The 21132-nt window shown below is 39.9% G+C and overlaps 3 protein-coding genes across 3 annotated transcripts in view; all 3 read left to right on the forward strand.

The window, feature by feature from the left end:
* ptk7a (protein tyrosine kinase 7a) overlaps window positions 1-3301 on the forward strand; it is a 29177-nt gene extending 25876 nt beyond the window's left edge. Inside the window, exons 19-20 of the mRNA XM_047043980.1 lie at window positions 721-899; window positions 1227-3301. Of these exons, the coding sequence (XP_046899936.1) occupies window positions 721-899; window positions 1227-1387 (340 nt within the window). The 3' untranslated portion in view covers window positions 1388-3301. The remainder of the gene's footprint in view (window positions 1-720; window positions 900-1226) is intronic.
* Window positions 3302-4500: 1199 nt separating this feature from the next.
* LOC124483327 (protein translocase subunit SecA-like) lies at window positions 4501-9460 on the forward strand. The gene is made up of 2 exons (XM_047043731.1): window positions 4501-4607; window positions 5112-9460. Exon 2 carries the CDS (start codon window positions 5126-5128, stop codon window positions 8609-8611), a length of 3486 nt encoding a protein of 1161 aa, XP_046899687.1. The 5' UTR covers window positions 4501-4607; window positions 5112-5125; the 3' UTR covers window positions 8612-9460.
* A 1083-nt stretch (window positions 9461-10543) lies between these two features.
* Window positions 10544-21132, forward strand: part of mark1 (MAP/microtubule affinity-regulating kinase 1) — a 37483-nt gene continuing 26894 nt past the window's right edge. Inside the window, exons 1-3 of the mRNA XM_047043724.1 lie at window positions 10544-11078; window positions 17574-17777; window positions 19437-19490. Of these exons, the coding sequence (XP_046899680.1) occupies window positions 11028-11078; window positions 17574-17777; window positions 19437-19490 (309 nt within the window). The 5' untranslated portion in view covers window positions 10544-11027. The remainder of the gene's footprint in view (window positions 11079-17573; window positions 17778-19436; window positions 19491-21132) is intronic.

A 21132-nucleotide genomic window follows, 5' to 3' on the forward strand; every position in this document is an offset into this window, starting at 1 on the left:
GGTTAGTAAGTATTTAAAACAATGTCAAAAAGTCAATTTTGATGTGTTTAGAGGGTGTATGTTTTTTTGCTATCAATGAAGTAAAGGTCTATCGAGAAAAAGGACCTCGACCTAAGTAGCCAATCGTTCATGTCAATCATGGCATGTTCATGACATGTCATTTAATTTTGATGAACTGGTGGATGACTCAGCTGTCAAAGTACGCAGCTTAAAGAGAGCGTTCTTTCAGGAAGAAGTCAGGTGGTCGTGAACATTGCGTTTTTCTGTGGTGGATCAATATGATCGATGTTCGAATTCTCGGGCTGCTTAAGAATACGGTGCATCCGCAATTATCTTGACTTCTTGAATCTGACTAGAATAAATAGGATGACGTTAACTAGAATTGGCCTTCATGGCACCGCTTTAGCCCTGGCTGACTTGTTAGGTTAATTCAAGTCAGGTGTGGGACTTTAATCAGAGCTTTTTTGAGCGTACTCTATGGAACAGGCCCATGGTCTGAAAAACATTGCTGGGCACCTATTGGCAAGTTGACCACATGCCTATTGAATGGTACCAGTTGCAGATGTGTTGCTATGGATTGCAAAGATATCGAAGATTGCTTGCATAGAGGAAGGTGTTTTGCTTGTCCTACATGTGGATGTGTCTTAGTACACAAACTTGTCGTAATAGTCCTTTTGTGTGTGTGTATGTGTGTGTGTCCTTTTTTTCCTTCTTCCACAGCGAGTACTATCACTACCGCCAGGCCTGGATCCCGCTGCGCTGGCTTCCGGCCGAAGCAGTCTTCGAGGACGACTACTCCACCAAGACAGACGTGTGGTCCTTCGGCGTGCTCATGTGGGAGGTGTTTAGCCTGGGGGAGATGCCCCACGCCGTGCTGGCTGACGACAAGGTCCTCGAAGGTGAGCGTGGAGGCCATGGATGTGCTTTTCTGTTACAAATGGACTTGGGGGTGACCCAAGGACGACTGGGGTTTGATATGAATGTGTATTATGCTTCTTTTTATGTGAATTGTATTTCTTAAGAATTTGTATTGTGTGTGTGCTCACATCTCCCCCTCTCTGTCCATGTCACTCTGTCTCTCTCTTTGTCTCTCTCTCGCTCTCTTTTCACCTTATTTTCTCTTTATCTGTCGCCTCTCTGTCCGTCTCTTTCTCTCTCTCTTTCTCCACCCTGCTGCGATACTCCCTCGCTCCTTTTACCCATCCCCCCTCTCCCCATTCCTCCAGAGCTGAGGGAGGCCAAAGGGAAGCTGCCCCTGCCTCAGGGCTGCCCCTCCCGAGTGTACAAGCTCATGGTACGCTGCTGGGCGCCCAGCCCCAAGGACCGGCCCTGCTTCAGCGACATCGTGGGAACCCTCTGCGAGCTGCCCTCCGAGAGCAAGGTGTGACATGGGATACACCCCCGGGAAATCCAGAGTCTGACAGTGTGTGTGTGTGAGAGAGACAGAGAGTTGGTGTGTTCCTACAAATGTATTCATTTCCTAATAGGGACACCTGTGTGAAAGGTAATGTTTTACATACAATTTTTGTTTATGTAGTTTATGTCTGATATGTTTATCTGTGATTGCGGAAGCGGCCTGAGTGTGGACTAAAGTACTAGACGCGTGATGTTCTGCGTGTGGCGTTAGTGTGCATCAGTGTGTCTGTAATGAACGTCTGCTTGTATGTTTGTGTATTTGAGTGTGTGTGTTTCTGTGACTACTTATCTCGCTACACACTCATGGACTTTCATTCAAGGCTTTTCCAGACGATATCTGAATTTTAATTGGGTGACTCAGAGTTTATTGATGATTGATTTCTGAAGCCTTATTGCCTTATACAGTACATTTTATTCAATAGCTGAGGTAATCTGGGCAATAAAACATATTTGGCAGCAGTAAAAATGTGTGTGCAACTCACGGGGCCGTGGAGGATTCAATCAACCCAGTCTGTGCCGTGAAGGTACTACCTCTTGCTGGAGAAATGCATCATCGCCCACTAAGATTTTTGGGGACCAGGAAACAACCAGCTGAATTTTATTAAAACTTTTCACAGACCCTGTTCTACATGCATCAAAACAGTATTTCCAAAACATTTAAACCTGTAAATTGGGGCTGGGAGGGAGATGATCTGTAACCTGTTTAAAATAATATACCATAAGTCAGTGAATTGTTTGAACGCACCTGCTACCTGTCTTGTCAGCCGGATCGGTGAGTGAATAAAGATGTATATGAACCAACCAGAAGTACTGTTTTGGGGCCCAGGTACTTAATACATGTTTGTTGCTTTGTTTGTTAAATATTGTAGGTAAGTCAACCTACTCAGAAACACGTTTTGTTACACTCCTATAATGTGTGAATATCACTTCTTTCCTTTTGTCTTACAATCTTAGCCACCGTTTTGAGAAAGTTACAATGCCTTATCTTTTTTTCATTAAAAAAAAAAAGAATTCCAGGCTTCCATCAACTGTGACCTGGCAAACCAGTCTGATTGCTACGCTCACCCTTTATCTTCACTTTACTTAGTAAGGCAAGCCTTCCTCTGAAAATGGTGTCCGTCAATGCGCGTGGTCACAGAAATAATGTTTCTTTCGGTTTCAGTGTTGGACCATCAGAAAAGAAAAACAAAATTGTCATAAAACCACACAAGTGCAAGGGACATTTGGCTGAAGGAGAAAAGCCAGACAGATTGGTAAAGTGAAACTGAATGTGAGCTGAGAACATCAGAATATGTGCCAATGTAAACTGGGAGACACCCAGTCCTCTACATCTAGAGGCCAAAGTTATACACCTTATCTATTTTCCAATGTACTCATGCTTAAAGCATGCACTGACTAAACTAAAATGTTTGTGATGTAGAAGGATTATATCAAGAACCTGCTAATTTATGTTCAAGGTTCAGTTTTTTATACTTTATATTTACTGTACATAAAGGTACCATGTTTCTTTGACATACATTTTCCATGTGCTAGGTATTTTATACACTTTTTATGAGACAACAGGAAATGTGGCTAACATAAGTGGCAAGACATTTTAGTAAAATTAACCTGAGGTGACATTTTGGAAGTTTTGTTCAAGTGCCTGGTCAATGAAGGACTTTATATAAAATTTGTTGCTGTTTTTTATATTAAATTGTTTTAACTTGAATAGCATTTTCATACAGTACATTTACATTAGGTTTCTGTTTTAATATATGCTATTCATCTTACTTAAATTGGCTCAACAACATTTTAAGAAACATTTGTATTGGTTCTATTTTAAGTATGTTTATAAAAACAAATATTGTTGCCATGGTCTGGCTAATAAATGTCATTTTTGTATGAACACAGTGTGGTGTGTGATAGTTTATTTGAGGTGTAATAGATTATTGTAATATAAGCTTTTTGGTGGCATAACTAGTGGCTAGTAGATCAGAGGGACTAGAAATTGAACCCAGGAAAGGGGAGACAACACCGACACGTGACACCTGTAACGCTAGTAGCAAACTCCAGTACCATGGACTACAAGCGCTACATTGCCCCCCAAAAATTTGATGGAAGTTTGTTTTATTTAAAACAGCATTGTATTCACCTTTAGTTAATATCAGCTCAAAATACGGGAACACTTAGCAAAGATTTTACAATAACTGAGATGCAACGACATGGCAATACCTAGAAACAACATTGTAGTTGCACAGGGACTGCAGTGTAGTTGCTGTTCAAGTTTTTACAAGTGAAAATTGGTATGTCGAAGGTCTTTCAAGGGTAAGTGGATGTTAATATTGATACCCTTCAGCTGCCTATTTGCAACAACCACCACCTACCCTGTACATCAATACCCCATGCTGTGCCTGTTTATACTTTTGTTGTAATCTATACTGCTATCACTTAATACCATTTAATAATATAGCAATTCCTATTTACTGACATGTTTTTTACTACAGGTCATTGATATGTAGTTACATGGTAGGTAATAGTGTTGCCCATAATACCACTAATTCAAGGTTTCACTTCCACTGTTATCTTGGACAGGCAGTGTTAAAAATGTGATACATGCTCAAGTATGGAAAAACACAGTTGGCTGGGGAATTTACCAACACTGAACGAGGACATGTCCTAAGACAACATTGGACACACCTCAATGCATTATTTGTTTTTATTACTCATATGTGCAAACAAGGCTTGAGACAGCTAGAAGTTATGGGTTTTCATTTAATGAGTTGTATGAGTTTAAATGTTTTGTACACTCTGAAACATGTATACATGAGTTGATGACCTGTCACCCCAGTTTCGGAGTTTTTGAGTTGTGATTTGTATGCACAATATATGTGCATACAAATATATATATATATATAGACTGTTATTGTTCAACAGTTGATAGTGATCCAAATAACAATAATGAAATGGATGAATAATGTAATTTTTTTATACATTCACTTTTGGAATTGAACCAGTCCTGCAAACTTTTAAACTGACATTTACAAGAAGAGGAAAAACAAAAGTGAAAATGTTTGCAGATAACAAAAGAATTCCATGACAATGTTTACCCTCTTAATAAAGAAGACAACTAGCCTGCATGTTGCCATTGTACCTGTCAAGCTTGCTTTGCACACTCCTCTCCAACACTTGGTCTCTTCTTGCTTATCTATGAAGTAAGTATGATTAGGACCATATTTGATTAAGCTTTTGGAAAACGAATTGCCTTGTAAACTTATCATTTTTATCTTTATTCATCTATTCTAAATGTTTGCCTTGTGCCGAAACTACATTATTTTGGATAATTAAATGTGTTTCTTTATACTAAGACTCAACTGGTAATATATTTATATCACAGAATTATGGCAAGTGAACAGACCATAATGTAGAGTACATACACTTCAGTACACACTTCATGGTGTGTGCTGTCCTCAAGAGCTTTCATCATTGAGAGGTTTTTTGACAATGCTTCTCTCTTGTGAGGAGAGAGTAGCCTTCATTTACTCAGAATACATTATTATTTTTATAGTAAAGGTTTCATTTCCGACACACTTGAGCCTGCATACTTTGATCAGTAATTCATGGCTTGTGTATATGTCATTATTGATGCGATTGTTGCATGGACATGCATTTTTAAAACATGCTCAATTATCACTTTTCCATTTTGTTTTCTATTTTAGACTTGACCTGAAATATGGCATCGGTCATAATAGATATTCCTTCCCAAAACCCTTTGGATCTAGCATTAAACGCCTGTTCATTTGAAAATGACGGGGATATCCATGAACTGTTGAAAACTTTGGTCAGAAATAACCAGTGGAGTACAGAAAATGCAACTTGTCTGTTAAAGGGGCTTTTTAAGCGAATAGAGAAGAAAGAAGACAGAGTAAATGCCCAGTTGTGGATGAAAACAGTACTGCATTCCATTCAGATAAACTATGTTACTCCACAACTGAAAGTTGAGGGAGAAAAGACAATCACTGATCTGATTGATGACCAAAGCAAATCTGATAATGACATCAGCTTAGCTCTCGAAAGTTTATCACTAATAGAAAAAGATATTGAAGAAATCCTTGAGGAAATTAGTCAGCAACCTTTAAATCAAACGGATGAAAGTGTTTTAAACAACGTAAAAGACATAGTGTCATCTGTCCACAAATGCCCCTCAAAACCCAATGGGCCAGACCCACATGGCCTTAAAAAGGTATTGTCTGACCTGTACATAGCTGTGAAAACAACAAAAAAATGGGAACCTCGTCTAACTCAGATGGTTAGCTGGTGTCTACTGGCTTTGTCTGAATCTGGTTGGCTAATCCAAGTTGGCACTGGAGAAGGAAAGTCATGCATTGTAGCTATGTTTGCTGCTTATCGAGCCAGAAAAGGACACAATGTAGACATTCTGTCTAGTTCATCAGTGCTCGCAGAGCGTGACATGGAGGACTGGCTTCACTTTTATGAAAAGCTCAAAATAACAGTGGACTGCAACACCAAAAAGGTTGAACCTGACGCCATGAAGAAATGTTACAAGAGTAAAGTTGTCTATGGCTCTGCCCAGAGTTTTGCTGGAGACTACTTGAGGCATGGCTTCCAGAGGGAGGGGGTGAGAGGTGAAAGGCATTTTGATTGTGCAATCGTGGATGAGGTGGACTCCTTAATGTTAGACAAGGGCCTTCAGATGGTATACCTAAGCAGTGAAATGCCTGCAATGCAACATCTTAATTCTCTATGGGCATTGATATGGTCCATAGTGAATCAGTACCGTCAGGAGGGCTCAGAGACAGTAGGGCCCTTCACCACATTCTTTCATGTCATTCTTAAGCACATTCATGTTGATGGAGATTTTGACAAGTCCACCATATTCCAGATGGCGGAAGACATGGGTACAATTCCAAAAGGATCTGTCGCGGACCTAAGGAGAAATTCAGATGACAATGTTTTACTTACAAAAATAAAAAATGTTGATGCCCAACAGTTGGCAAAGTTCATGGAAACAGTGGAGAACACATTCCCATCTTGTCACTTTGCGCTGCATATCAAGAATGATAAAGGGGAATTAGAAGAATTAAACACAAGAGAGCAAGGTGGTGAAAACAACAAACAAAGAGTTCCATTTCTATATGTAAATTCAGGATTCTGTGGTTATATGCATTCTAACATGGAAACTGTCTTCATCACTGCAGAGGAGAGGATCAAAGCAAACTTGACATTCACACCATGTAACATAAGCCATGATAACCCAACCTGCTATATTCCTGGGTTCCTTCAAGAACTAATCAACAGGAAACTAAGGGTATGGATTGAAAATGCATTTAATGCCAAAACAATGACACTGGGCCATGAGTACATCCTGGAGGGAGATGAAATAGTTCCTGTGGACTACAGTTGCACTGGTGTGGTCGAGAACAACATGAAATGGTCCGATGGAGTTCAGCAGTTTCTGGAACTGAAACATGAGACCAAGATAAGCAACATGTCTATTATCACAAACTTCATGTCCAATGTAGGTTTGTTCCAGAAGTACCAAGGTCAGCTGTATGGAATCACAGGCACTTTGGGAAACCAATTGGAGATTGATACCTTACAGAAACTCTACACTGGCATAAAAACCTGTGAAATCCCAACTTTCAAACGACAAAAGCTCTTCGAAATTGAGGGACTGATCACTGGTGAAGAGCAGGAATGGAAACAAAAGATCTGCACAGTTGTTGAGTCACAAATCATTCCAACATCTTACAGGAGTCCCAGAGCTGTTTTGGTCATCTGTGAGACCATCAACAGAGCCGAAGCTTTGTGCGCGGCACTTGGTCCCAATGTCCCAAATATAAAGCCCTACACTAACAACAACAAGGACAATACATCAGTCACTAAACAAAACTTGAAAGCTGGGGATGTAATTGTAGCAACAAATCTGGCTGGTCGTGGTACTGACCTAAAGGTTAGTTATGACGTGAACAATGCTGGAGGTATGTTCGTATTACAAACTTTCCTGCCAGAAAATGCTAGAGTAGAGAAACAGGCTTTTGGTCGCACTGGGAGGCAGGGAAATCCTGGTTCCTCACAACTCATCATCTGTACCAATCATATGTCAGAAACCCTGAAAAACATAATGACCCAACTGTGTTCCTTAATTCAAAAGGAGGAAGAGGATCACATCATGCAATACAATTCGACCAGAGTTGGGACTTTCCAGATAGACATGGCAAAAATGTCCAGAGATATTGTGGTGTCAAATAAATTATCTCAGTACTTGAACAATCATGTCCCAAAACTTCTAAAGAAGGAAGAGCTATTTTTTGAGTATGTCAAACTGCTAGAAGATGTACACACCAATTACAAAGATTCTAAATTGTATGGATCACTGGTGTCCTCACTGAATGAGACATGGGGGATGTGGTTGTTGATGAGCTTTAATGAAAGAGATTCAACTGAAGATTTAAAGACAAAGTTGCAAACAGACATACAAAAAGCTAGGCAAAGACTAGACAACAGACTGGCCCCGACATCAATCACTCACCATTATGTTTTGTTTGGAAATGCTCTCCGTAGCAGTGATAACCTTTCAGAAAGTACAGATTCATACACCAAAGCCACGCAAGAAGACCGATGCTGGGTAGCTATTGCTCTGTACAACCGTGCCCTTAATACTTTGAAGAGAAAAGACAGCAACTACATCACTGGTGCTTTGGACGACCTGGAAAATGCTGTGGAGTCACTACAGTTTTACCAAAATCTGATTGTGAACACTATTTTTTACTCAAAATTGGCGACTACAACCCCACTTACTGTTACTAACACTAGGCTCGACAAACAGTTAAGAACCAGGCAGCAAGTGCTTGAGTGTTTGAAAGATAACATAAATGAGGCTATTGGAAAGTTGAAGAGAGCCAGAGACATGGGTGGGAATGTTAGTGTGGACGAAAAATTAATATTTTTCCTTGTACCGCTATACTGTCTGATTCCTTTGGAGGATTTTGGACAACCAGCGATCCGCCTTTTGACCTCAGATGTTAGAAAGAGGCAGCAGCACCTCAACCACCCCTCATTTGACATCCTGAAAGAGCTACAGGCTCTCCAATGTCTTGGAATGACCGTGATTTTCACCTTGGATACAGTGTTTTCCCTGGGTGGCTTTCTCTCAAAGATCTTGAAACTCAAGTTAAAATCGAAATTACCAGATTAGTCTACTCAACAATGTTTCCTTCCAGGGAGTCCTGGAATGGCAGCCTTAGGGTATGTTGATTACGACGCCTTCTCCCTTGAAAACATAATACACATACTGTATACTTAATATTGGCCCACCATTGGGGATCTTCGTACAAAATGGAAGTTAAAATGTATAATCCATGTATGTATCTGGACATGTATAATATAGTTGTCCATGTTAACAGTACCAAGGGAACTCGGTGTGTCTGCTAATGAATTGGATAAACTGTTGGCTATGCAAAAAGTGTTTGATGTTGATTCACAAAGTGTTTTATAATGTTTTTGTCACAAGGGATATGGAAATTGAAAATATTGTAGAATTATAATTGAATGCTCAATTTTCTTTGCACAACCTACAAGCTTGTTTGCATGAGGAAATATGAATAAATAAACACAAATCCATCAGTTTACATTTAATACTTGAGTAGCAATAATTATGTCCACTTGATTACAGTGTTTCATGGCTTAAACGCTCTTGGGTATATTAAATACATTTAAATAACATTGTTAACATTTGAGACAAACCAGTGTCAAACAAATGTAGTTTGAGTATTAATGGACTTTGTTAGTACAGTTAGTCAACCAAGTGTAATAATTTGCTCACTATTGGTCATGGTCAATATAGTGTGGTATTTTGGTGGATGTCTTTTTAAGTTTACTTTTATTATTTTGGTTTTCTCTCAAGTCTATAAAGGCAAATACCCACCTTCACAATGAATTGAATAATGTTTTGTTGTTTCAGAAAGTTATGACATACATTTTTTAATGCTTTCTGGATGCAAATGATATACTAAACAGATAAAAAATAAAGTCATTTGTGAATGTTTGATGGTGTTTGTAACATGTAATGATCCAAATCAATTCAATAGTGATGACTGGTTTCCAAACTGTATAGGCCTATGTAGCCAAATATACATTTTTAAACGCTAGATGGTGGCCTAACATAGGCTATATGTTAACATTAACGCCATTTGTAATTTTACATTTACATTTATTCATTTAGCAGACGCTTTTATCCAAAGCGACTTCCAAGAGAGAGCTTTACAAAGTGCATAGGTCACTGAAAATAACAACAAGATAGCCCCAGAGCATTGCGGGTAGCCAAAACAAGCACACATTGTGAACAACAACAAAAATAAGTGCCAAAGGGAAAAACCATAAGAGCGTGTAGTTAGCAAGTTACAAATAAAACAACATGAATCTGTAAGTGCAAGTGTATCTGTAGAAAAAACGAGCAACAGTAAAAAAAATAAATAAGATTAACTAAAAAATAGAATACAACAGTTTAAATCAGCTACCACTAACCAACAAGAGCAACAAGTCTCTAAGTAAGTCATTGTGATCCTTGAGGAAACTAGCATTGGGTTCAGCAAACCATTCCTAAGTACCGTTGTACTCCCTGAACAAGTGTGTCTTGAGCCTTCTCTTGAAGGTGGAAAGACAGTCTGTGTCTCTGATGGCTAATGACTCATGACTAATGACTAAATGTTAATGTAAATGATGGAGGTGGAGAGTTGATTCCACCACTAGGGGGCCAGGCAGGAGAAGCGCTTGTGTTGGGACCGGGCAGTCTTGAGCGGTGGGACCACCAGGCGGTTGTCTGTCTTACATAACCTACAAGCTCAGGACTTGGTTTCTATTGGCAATTAAATATTAGCACTTTTGTGTAAATATAAGCAATTCTGGGTAAGGATATCAGTTAAGATTTTTTTTTTTTGTGAAGTTGCCAACCTGGAATATTTAGGCTATTTTTTAATATTCATCGTGATACTCCAGACAATGTTTATTACATAAACCTAACACATGAAGGCACATTCTAAAAGGCCTACCACTACAAAGACATCATAACAATTCTTAAATACTTAATTGGGAAAAACCCTCCCCTTGATCTTGTTTGCTTGCTCCCTCTCTCGCCACCTGGCGTTGTTAATCGTTGCCCAGCCTTAAAGCATTGCGGAGAAATATACATTTGAATCTTTCACGAATTTGAAATAAACTCGCACTTTAGGCATTGCACAGCCATATGTGTGCTCTGTTGAGACAACGGATGCTCCTGTCGAAATTATGCTTTTACTACACCTTTCGAAGTCCTAGTCTCTGTCTATCTGGGGTGGATCAATGCTGGATTCTCTGCTTCATGCATACTCCTCTCCTTTCTCTCAGTCAGCTACACTCGCTTGCCTCACACCCGGGGGCGCATCAACCAGCATAGGCGCCTTTCGTTGGCTCCAAGGGGGACTGGATGCGAATATGTTCTAGTCTGGAATGCAACGGTTTGGACAGTCTGGTTGGAAATGCAGGTGGTGTAATTAGGACGGAAATTAATATCTCCTCTCATTGCGCTGGTCTGAGTGGTAAGCTCGGTGCTTTGCTTAGCGGCCTGTAAACACAAAATGTCGACCCGAACGCCATTGCCCACTGTGAATGAGCGCGATACAGAGAATGTAAGTAAACTACTCGATTGTATTGTTACTTATCGACTGTTATCATTTAAAAGAACGACAAGGTGTTTTGTTTCACTTGTGTTTGTATTGACGTTCGAGTTACCAAGAAAAAGCCTGCACCATCGGCTTCCAATAACCAGCGATCTACCGGTGCGATGTGGAATTAGCTTGATAGCTGTTGAAACCTATTATAGCCTACCCTTTGTTGCTACACTATAATTCGCCAATCTATATACAATGGTGAACACACAAAAAAATGCATACACACATGTATGAGTTGTCAATATAAGTACGATTTGTACGGGGATAGGCCTTGAATGAGAGCTTGTGTTGCCTTTTGATGCTGTCGGCATCCATTTATGGAAACGATAGCCGAATCAGAAACTATGTTCTAATTCAGATAGGCTAGGTGGCTCCGCTGCGCAGAAGTTAATCGTATCAATGTATCATGTCATGTCAAGTTAAAAATACCAGTAACTAGTTACATTTTATATTGAGCGCAATATATTGCTGCGGTTAACGGCGTCTTTTAGGTCAATGTGCTGCCCTATTCCACGCAGAGTTTAGAAGCTGTGACTCAACTTTGAGATCATGGTACGTGCGGGAAGAAATCAAACTCAGTGAGCTTTCTCATCATGCCTGGCACGATTATCATCTAAAGGATGACAGTGTAGAGTGAACCATTGTAAAGAGTCAGTTGACCATGGGTAGGCCTACTAAACTCCAGCTCCCGCGGTGTTATTAACCTAAGGAGATGCATGCTATAGTGTTTTTTCAATTTACTGACAGATGGTTAAACTGTTAGTAACACAACATTGCTCTATTCACACAAGTAGGTATCACTAAGTAGGCCTACCAGGCCTATTCGTTGGTGATACTGTAGGCTAAGTGATGGTGCTCTGTCATTCATGTTCAACTGGAAGTTAATTTTCTGGCCAGAATCTGACGTTTTTTGTTTTGGTTTCAGAAGAGTGAGTTCGTTTTGGCTGTTTTACGGAACTAAAATATTGCCTAAGGTTATTTTAAGACAATGCAAATTGACATAACTGGGTCCTCTACTCTTATCTAACAGTGAATGGATGAATTCTATTACAATCCAGTTAAGTGAATGCTGAACAAGAAACTGTTAATCATTGACTCTGGTATTAAGTTTAGCAATACAATGTCAAGCTAATTATTCCAGTTTTTATTGGACAAATCAGGCCAATTTGCTGTGTGCTGTCACAATGGGCAATTGGATTCACAGGTGAGGGTACGCAGGAAAGTTGGGATCTTCTCATTAAGGGGACATTAGTGTGAACTGGAATTCAAGGAAATGCTGTAGCTCTGAGTAATATGTTCCTAAACATTGTAACTGGCTTTGGCAAAGTCCTAGGCTTAAATATATTCTAGGGGTACTATATTTAATCAAACAGTTTCAGCTTGTTTGCTTTTGCCAAGTTTATATCCAGCACCACATTTCAAAAACTATAATGTGCTTGTGAAGGAAAAAACCTCATAAAATATGTACCAAAAGAAAAACATCATCACTCAGAGTTGATGTATGTGTCTGAAAGAGCAGGTGCTCATCGTTGTGGGGTGCATCACAATTTCATGAATGTGGCAAAATTTTGCACTGTGTGCATGAATGTAAGCTTTGATCTCACCAGACACTGTGATAATCGACAAGAAAAGTGTTACCCTCAGGGAGAACAGGTTGTATTTTACCATCATTTTGGCATGTGGATGGCAGCGTGTATTTTGTGGTCTAAGAGCGCCAATCTTGGTCTCTGCTGACGCAAGCCTGGCCATTGTTGCCACAGGCAGTGCACTATAAGAGCCTCGGGGCTGCAAGCAACCAGCAGTTAGCTATCTGCCATAAAAGAAACTGAGAGTGAAAGAGAATGACTGGCTAAACACACAGAAAGAGAGGGGGGGGGGGGGGGGAGGAGCCCACTCAAGCCTACCATATCACTGCTTGGCCTTTCACCGGCCCAAACAATTGCGTAACAGCATCAAGGGGTCTGAGAAAGGAGTGAGGCTTTTGAAGAGGCAGACTAGGGGGGTGGGCTTATGTACCTTTCTGGAATGCTGTGTCCTAGCAGTATGCTCATTGTCATACTAACGTGGGAATGCTAGTGGTGCATCTTCGCTGTTCATAATATATAGTGCCTGATGCTTCCTCCAATAAATAGCAAACCAAATACACTTTTGCTCACAGGACCAGGCATGACACCTTCCAGAATAATTGTCACTGGTGTCACCAAGCGGTATGTAAATGATAAATGCACTCCGAAGGTGAAGGTTTGTCATTTCATTGTTTACATACAGAGTTTTTGTCCAGGAGTAGCACAATCGAGTTGGGAAAGCCAAACTTTTGTGTGTGCTGCCTTAGCCACCGTCTACTACTTTACCAGTTTCCCAAGCTGAGCACAGTGACTCAGTATTATAAGGGTTTTAGCAATCTCCCTCAGGCAGCGTGCAGATAGAGCTGAAGTGAAAAGTTCCTTCAGTGTGTCCAACTTGATTTTCTAACCTTGGCTGTTTGTGACTTGTTAGTTTTCCTACAGGTCCTTTATATTGAATTACACTCAGACAGTGTGGCTTACACAGAACAGGCCCCTTAGAATGAATTAATCATTAAAAGGTGACATCGCTACAAATGCAACACAATGCATTTCTTAAAACGAACACATCAGCCCCCACCTCAGTGTTTGGGAGGCAAAACATATCTTAGTACCCCCTTTTCCTGTAATGGAGAAAAGGTTGACTTAAAATCTGTACCTTTTTATCCCAATCGTCTACACATGGAGAGGGAAAAAAAAGCCATTAGACTTGGAAGAGTCATTAGAGTGGTAGAACTAAGGCTTATTTCAGAAACAGCACAATGTATTACCAGTGCTGACCTTAATTGAAGCAAATCACCTCATACATCTCAGTACCTCATTGCCTGTTATACCCTTTTTCATGGTGCTAAATATTCCCAAAACGGTGCAGGTTAAATTATTTATTTATAATTTGTGCAAAAACCCAGACTTGAGAATTGCATTTAAAGTCCCGTAGATTGTTATTGAGAGGGATCCAGATATCCTCTACCCTGTTCTGTGCACTGCAATAACCACAACATCTAATACACCAAGGATTCTCCTCTTGGGGTACATTTGTTTTGCTTGTTCCCCAATGCATACCATGTGTGATAAGTGTTCCATAGCACTGACCAGTGGCCTGATACTTAAGGCAGTAACAGAATGCAGCTGTTGCAGCCACTGCCCAAGAGCAGATAATGCATACCAGTTTTCGGTATTTCCTTACAGTTAACCAGTGGGACCACAAAGCCAGACACCACCGGGCATGCTTTTGTGACATCCTCACCCCTGTTGGCACCTACAGCATTTTGCAAGCGGAGGTTTGCCTTCAAGTGCATTGCAGTTGACCGAGTTCCCTGAACATTTTACTCCATGGGGTTCAATCCACATAGAAGAGATTTTTTTGGTGTACACATAACAATGTTTATGGGAATAATTTTGCCCCTCAGAATATTGGTTCTGTACATTCCATAAAAAAAAGTAACCTTGACAGGTTTGAAAGGGGCTCTTGTTTCAAATCGTTGGAAGAAATCTCAAATGATTTTCTATTTTAAGTATCTGTTACTTAGAGCAGTGGTGAAATAATTTTGCTTGGTTTTCATAGCATTTAACTCGACCTTTGTTGCCTCTCTAACTTCCCCTTTTTCTGAATTCAGTTTCTGTTCAGATTTGAAGCAGAGGGAGTATTGTTGACAGACTAGAGGGGATCTCTTTCTGATCAGGAAGCATGCAGTAAAATTATACCATAAGAAAACCATGTATGAAGTACCACTCAAATGCATCCCCCACATTTCTCTAGTTCTAGCTTAGATAAACTACTCCTGGACTGTGGCCTCAAAATGACCTTCTGTCTGCTCCCGTAGACAAGTCCCTGCAGATGGATGTTGAATTTATGAGGTAATTCCTTAACATTCAAACCGTTCTTTGTCGTATGCTTTGTGCTGGACCAATACTGACAGTGAAAGGGAAGTGGGCTCCACTGCTAGAGATAGTCCATGCCATTGGTTCATTCATTCAGACATTGTTCTCTCAATGACTTACCTTCACCACTCCCCACCTTTTGCTTAAACACAGACACACACACAGACACTTAGTTTATTGCTGTAGCATAGACGCAGGTCAATCTTGGTTCAGGGAAAATGAGAATATTGTGTCAATGTGTCATATTCAAAACAAGCCTGAACATGTGCTTGACACCACCCTGTGACTGCAGTTTAGTGACGGTGACAGATTTGGCTGATCTGTCAGTATGTTTATTATTAAATACAGATGTTTATTATGTTAAATGAAGCTGCAGATGGATCCTACGTTTTAGAACTTGAATGATGTCATTGTAGCTATGTATAAATTCACATTTAAGTTAAGACAAAGCCTCAGCTAATTGAATACTAGCCAACTGGTTCTCAGGCTGTACAGGTTTGAAATCAAATAAGGCAAGTCGAAGGTTTAGGAGTGGTCAAAGCGGTAGCACTTTAGAGATTTATTTCGCATTGAGGGATTAAGGCAGACAGTTGAGTGGCAGACGAGAAACTTAAAAAAAGACTTCTGTTGAGAAACACAGGACACCGTTGCTACGGCTTAAGGGGCCATGCAAGTGTGAGCAAGCAAGCAACTTGAGCAGAAATAAATGGGGAATGGCTAAAAGCACTGGCAAACACAGACCAAATCCAACTGCTGTGAAGAAGGTCTGCGTTATCAGGATGGAAACATGGGTACAGTGCATCCTGAATGTGTGCTAGTACACTCTTAATGGATTGTTCAGGTCTCCATTGAACATCTGTGTTTTATTTACTTGGAAAGAGACGTCGCAAAGTGATACCATGTAATGGGGTAAAACATTTTCTTGGTCATGGTTGGTTTTACTGTGTACTAAAATCAAACAGTGTAGTAAGAATTCATGATTTGGAATTCTGTTAATTGTACACACTTGCAATTGTAATAAAACAATGGGTAGTCATTTATGTCACTCAACAATGTCCCTTAACACTTGTGACCAAGACTGTATTTTGTAGATCAAGAAGTATCTGCATTATAGCAACCTGCATGGAAGATTGTGAACAACATGATGCAATGACAGCGCTTGGCTGCTGTAGGTGGAGGATGCTGAAGGAATTTTGCTGAGTGGGGCATTTCTTGGTGCCAAATGTCAAGGGAGTCACCATGGTGGGAAAATTAAAATGGGCAGCTAAGATGTTATTGTAATTAAATGGTGTGCCCACATCTTTTAATTTAGTTTTCTAGTTTGAAAAAAAAAAAAAAAGGTCTCTTTTAAACTTCTCTTAAGGCCGTTCAAAAAGAAAATAGATTTAACAATCTGCCAAGCAACCTGTGAGCTCTGCCCATAACAGTTCGCTCCATCAGCTACATGCTAACGATGTCAAGGCAAATGCTACCAGCTTATGGCTAACAGCTAGTGTTATCCTCCTCACTTTTCCTTTCTGGCTCATAATACACATTTAATCCGGTTACTACTGAGTGTTTGAAGCAAGGGGGCACCCGGTCCCCCCCAAAAGACGCCATGTTTTACAAAGATTTACCCCTACGTGTTCCTTAGTCCCAAATGTGGCTTTAGGCGACAGGCTAGGTCTCCACATCCTTCTGCAGAACTTTGTTGGAATCGTTGGAAAATTGTTGGCCTAACATTGTATTCCAATAGCCATGGTTTTATTACTCCATGTATTTATGCCTTTCGCACAGATCACTCTTTTACATAATTGTGGGTGATAAGAGGTTATGACACTTGGCCATGTAATATCACGATGCGATAGTGTATTAGTCATCAATGCCCTACATAAAATTAAAGATGCCTTCTAGAAAAAGGCTTGGGACCATGTCAATGTGTTTTCTAGGGGGTTGTCAAGACATTTACCAAGACACATTTAGCTGAACAGTCACATGGTGCATCAGCACATCTAATATTGGTGAAAAGACCCGTGGTGGTGAAGGGGAGACTAACGTCTGTTAAAATGAATAAGAAAAGCAAACAGCATTAGGTATCCGTGGTTTCTAAATGTAAAGAAAACAGAACGTTACACTAATCTCAATTTTGTCGTATTGATTTGGCTCAGATTTGAGGATGTTTTGGAAGCATGAGCAGTGCTACTTTGATGGTTTTTAGTCATTGTCAGTGCCCTGCAATCCTGACAAAGCTAGAAGCCATGGGAACCAAACAAGGATTCAACATGATGACAACCTTGGCTGTCGCACGCTTGCCAGTGGTACAATTGACGCTGTTAGATAAGATTATATTGAACTTTGTAAAATTTGTTTCGCAAGGCAACAATGCATGCCTGGATGGGAAGTCAAGCAGTCTGATTTTCTAAAGGGGTTGTGACCTCTGCCTCACACATCCTACTAGATATAGGTCTTTGCTCAACAACTCTGTCAAAGAAGCATGTTGCTCATCTCCCCCCACGTGGCTTTCTTTCAGCACACATCCGTGGAAGGATACACAGAGCCCCCAGCCCCCCCTGCCAAGTCTGGGAGTCGGCATAACTTGCCTCGATATCGGAACTCTGTGGCTTCGACAGCCGAGGAGCAGCCACACATTGGGAACTACCGGCTGCTCAAGACTATCGGCAAAGGCAACTTCGCTAAGGTCAAGTTAGCCCGGCATATCCTGACGGGTAGAGAGGTGAGTAACTTTTTATGCTTTTTGTTCAGTTTCTTTGCGGGGATGCAGTATCCATATCGGTGGAGATGATTTTAGTTGATGGTGCTCCCAAGTTAAAAAAATAAAGAATAAAAAACAGATCCCATTGACACCACAGCCTTAAATATTTTAGAGGTCACGTTGATTTAAGTTTCTTAAACATCAATGGGCACCAGAAGCCAATTTTTAGTCTTCCTCAGCTTTCCAACCATCAGAGCAGAGAACAAGTTCAAAACCTCTCACTTACTCATTCACTTTAACATGTGGTTAGATACCAAGTACTTTTCATTAATTTAAACTCTAACAGTAAACTACAAGGCTTTTTTTGTCTGTCAAATTTGTAGATTAACTGGTTCTCCTAACCAGCCGTTGACCTGTTTAACTCTACAATTCTGTTTTATCATATCGCCACTGTGCAAAAAGTCAGGCAGGTTAAAGAAATGTGCCCTTTGAAGTGGTAACAACATCAGCTGGACGCACTTACCCAGTTTTATCCATGGGTTAAATTATTAATGCAATGTACGTCAGCACTCTTACTCTCACACTAGAACCCTTGAGTGAGAGGCTGCGTATGCCATCAAACATTCTGGTATTCGTACTTCAAAAATTGGAGTTAAGTTGAGAACACTAGATGCTAGCTCTTGTGCCTGGAGCTTTTCTTAATATAAATGTTTTTCAGAGGAAGACGAGAGGTTGGTGCATCTTGCAAATGAAGAATCCTCTTACCACTGAGATACCTTCCCTGTAATTCACCAAAATGCCTTTATTTAATCATATACTTAACAAAAAGGTCATGAGAGATCAGAACCGATCCATCCATGAGATGTTTAGTTGTTAATCACAATGAAAAATTGCTTAATATATTCTGTCCCATTGCGCAACCTCATTCAGTAAAGGCTCCAACATTACATTACAAAAGTCTTTGAAGGGACTAACACAATTACATTTTCATCTCCAGACTGATTTTACTGAGTTTGTAAACCAGCACAGAGCTCACATACTATCACTACTCTCAGTGTCCACTTTGGGCACGTACTGTAGGGATGATGTCATATTTGGACCTACCGTTTTTATATCCTTGTGTTCTTGGCCTTGGGTCACCATATATTTCCACTTACGACTATGCAAGAAGCCAACAGAACCTCTTTTGGTGTCCCACAACCTCACTAGAGGTTGTGGGACCTTTTCTGGTAAAACTGATTTTGTCTGAATGTATTACCACATCTCTGTGACGTTGTGTATTATTTAACTTTTTACATGTTGGTATATATTTGTACCGTAGCTACACATCTACTGTTGTTAAAATGGCCACAGATGTCAGTTTGTGTATATGCAACCACAGTTTAAAGATAAACCAGACAGCAGGAATCAGGGCCTGAATAGATTTTCAATGTTCAGCTCAAATTACCAACCCCAAGGCTGTATACACGGGCATGCTGGTGACTTCATCCCTCTTGCTTCTGAGAAAGGCACACCTCACATAGAGCACACAGTGATATCAAATTATTATTACTAATAATCCAAACTTTCTTTCTCTCTGGGGGTCTCTCAGAGACCAGACTTTTTTGTGACCAGCACAAAATAGGTAAATGGTTTACTTTTGTTTGGTGTTTAATTGTATGTTTGTCTTGACCTCTCTAGGTCGCCGTGAAGATAATAGACAAAACTCAATTGAACCCCACTAGTCTACAGAAGGTAAGACCTTACCTTAATCAATCCACCCCTTCTCTTTTCTTTCTCTCTTTCCATCCTTCTTTTCCATAATAACGTGACAAAAGTTTCAAGATAGACTATTGAGTCTATACAACCTTATTTTTGTATTTCAATGTAGTTTTGAGTTGAATTGTACTTATAGTGTTGGAGTGTGTCAATTTAATCCCCAGAATTATTTCTCAAGTCACAAAACATGGTTTAGGTATGTCACTGGATTAATGCTGATTACCTAATGCTGATTTCCTTTGACTATAACACCAGGAACCTTGCCTGGCTTTTTGATACATTTTAGGATATTGCAGCTGGGGACCCTCTAAAGTTAGACTGAATATTAGTTATTTCTGAGTCTGATCAGGTTATTTTAGGGTTTGGTTGACTTGCTGTCTTTGTGCCAGATTATTCCTTACTGGGTCATTTTTAGGGAAGGCTGAAGTCCTGTTATGACATTAATTGGACTAGTGCACAATGCCCGTGATGCAGTTGGTGCTTAACGTGTCAGTGAAACACACAAATACAGATTATTTGATTAATAGGTAATGCACAGTGCCCGTGATAAAAGTGGTGGCCCAAACACACACAGATGATTTCTGGAATTATAGATGGGGCACAGCTCGCAATGATGTCGGTGACACACACAGATTTATATAATTATAGATTTATTTTGCAGTGTCTGTGATACAGCTGGTGATGACAGTTCTTCTCAGTGGATTTGGTACCTATATTTCTCAGATCACAATTGAAATTATCTATCATCTCTGAAGTACTTCATTCAACCTCCACATCATCTATTTTAGTCACTTATGCACATTATAAAAGCAATTTCGAATTATTTTAAACAAATTGCCAATGCTCTAGTACATTCATGCAAATGATAATGTAGCCTTCATTTGTCTGCAGTTTGTTTTCTACATTATCAATTGCTTATGTTATGGTGATAAAACATTTATTATATTGGTTCTCTGTTAAATTGTCTTACCACCACAAACATCTATAACATATATTTTGTAACAGAAGTCACTACATGCACAATTGCAACATCCATGCCTCAACAAAACAACCAAGGAGCCCAAAGTGGTAGTATGGTAGAATAGTGCCCATGTCCATGATGCAGCTAGTGATTATTTGCAATGTGCAGGCAGTTTTGACATAAGTAAACGCATTCATTTATGTAACAAACTTCACTGATCTATACTGAAAGTATCCATTTTATATTGTCGTTCAGTTAGCTAGCCAGCATTTCATCCATAAAGAAAACCCTTTGAAAGCATTTGATTTATATGCCAGAATTCCGCACTGCTAACCTGGCCATATCGGTTATAAAAGTTAATTTGCTTCAAAATAACAGTAGGCTTTAGGGTACCCAAAAACATATTTGTGAATTGCTTATTGAAAGGTTGTCCAGAAACTGATGCCTAAAGCAATGAAAATCAAATCTGTGTTGTCTTTCTAGGCTAAACCATTGTGACTTTGTGTAATCCAGAGCCATAGTCCACACAGCAACAATTGTAGCTAATAACCTTCAAGCTACACCTACTGAAATAAGCCATCCATAGCTAACCAGTCTTTCATCAGTGGAATAGTCTAGGATGTTCTGTATGACACTGACATATATAATATTGTTCAT

The sequence above is a fragment of the Hypomesus transpacificus genome, chromosome 21, assembly GCF_021917145.1.
Source record: "Hypomesus transpacificus isolate Combined female chromosome 21, fHypTra1, whole genome shotgun sequence".
NCBI lineage: Eukaryota > Metazoa > Chordata > Actinopteri > Osmeriformes > Osmeridae > Hypomesus > Hypomesus transpacificus.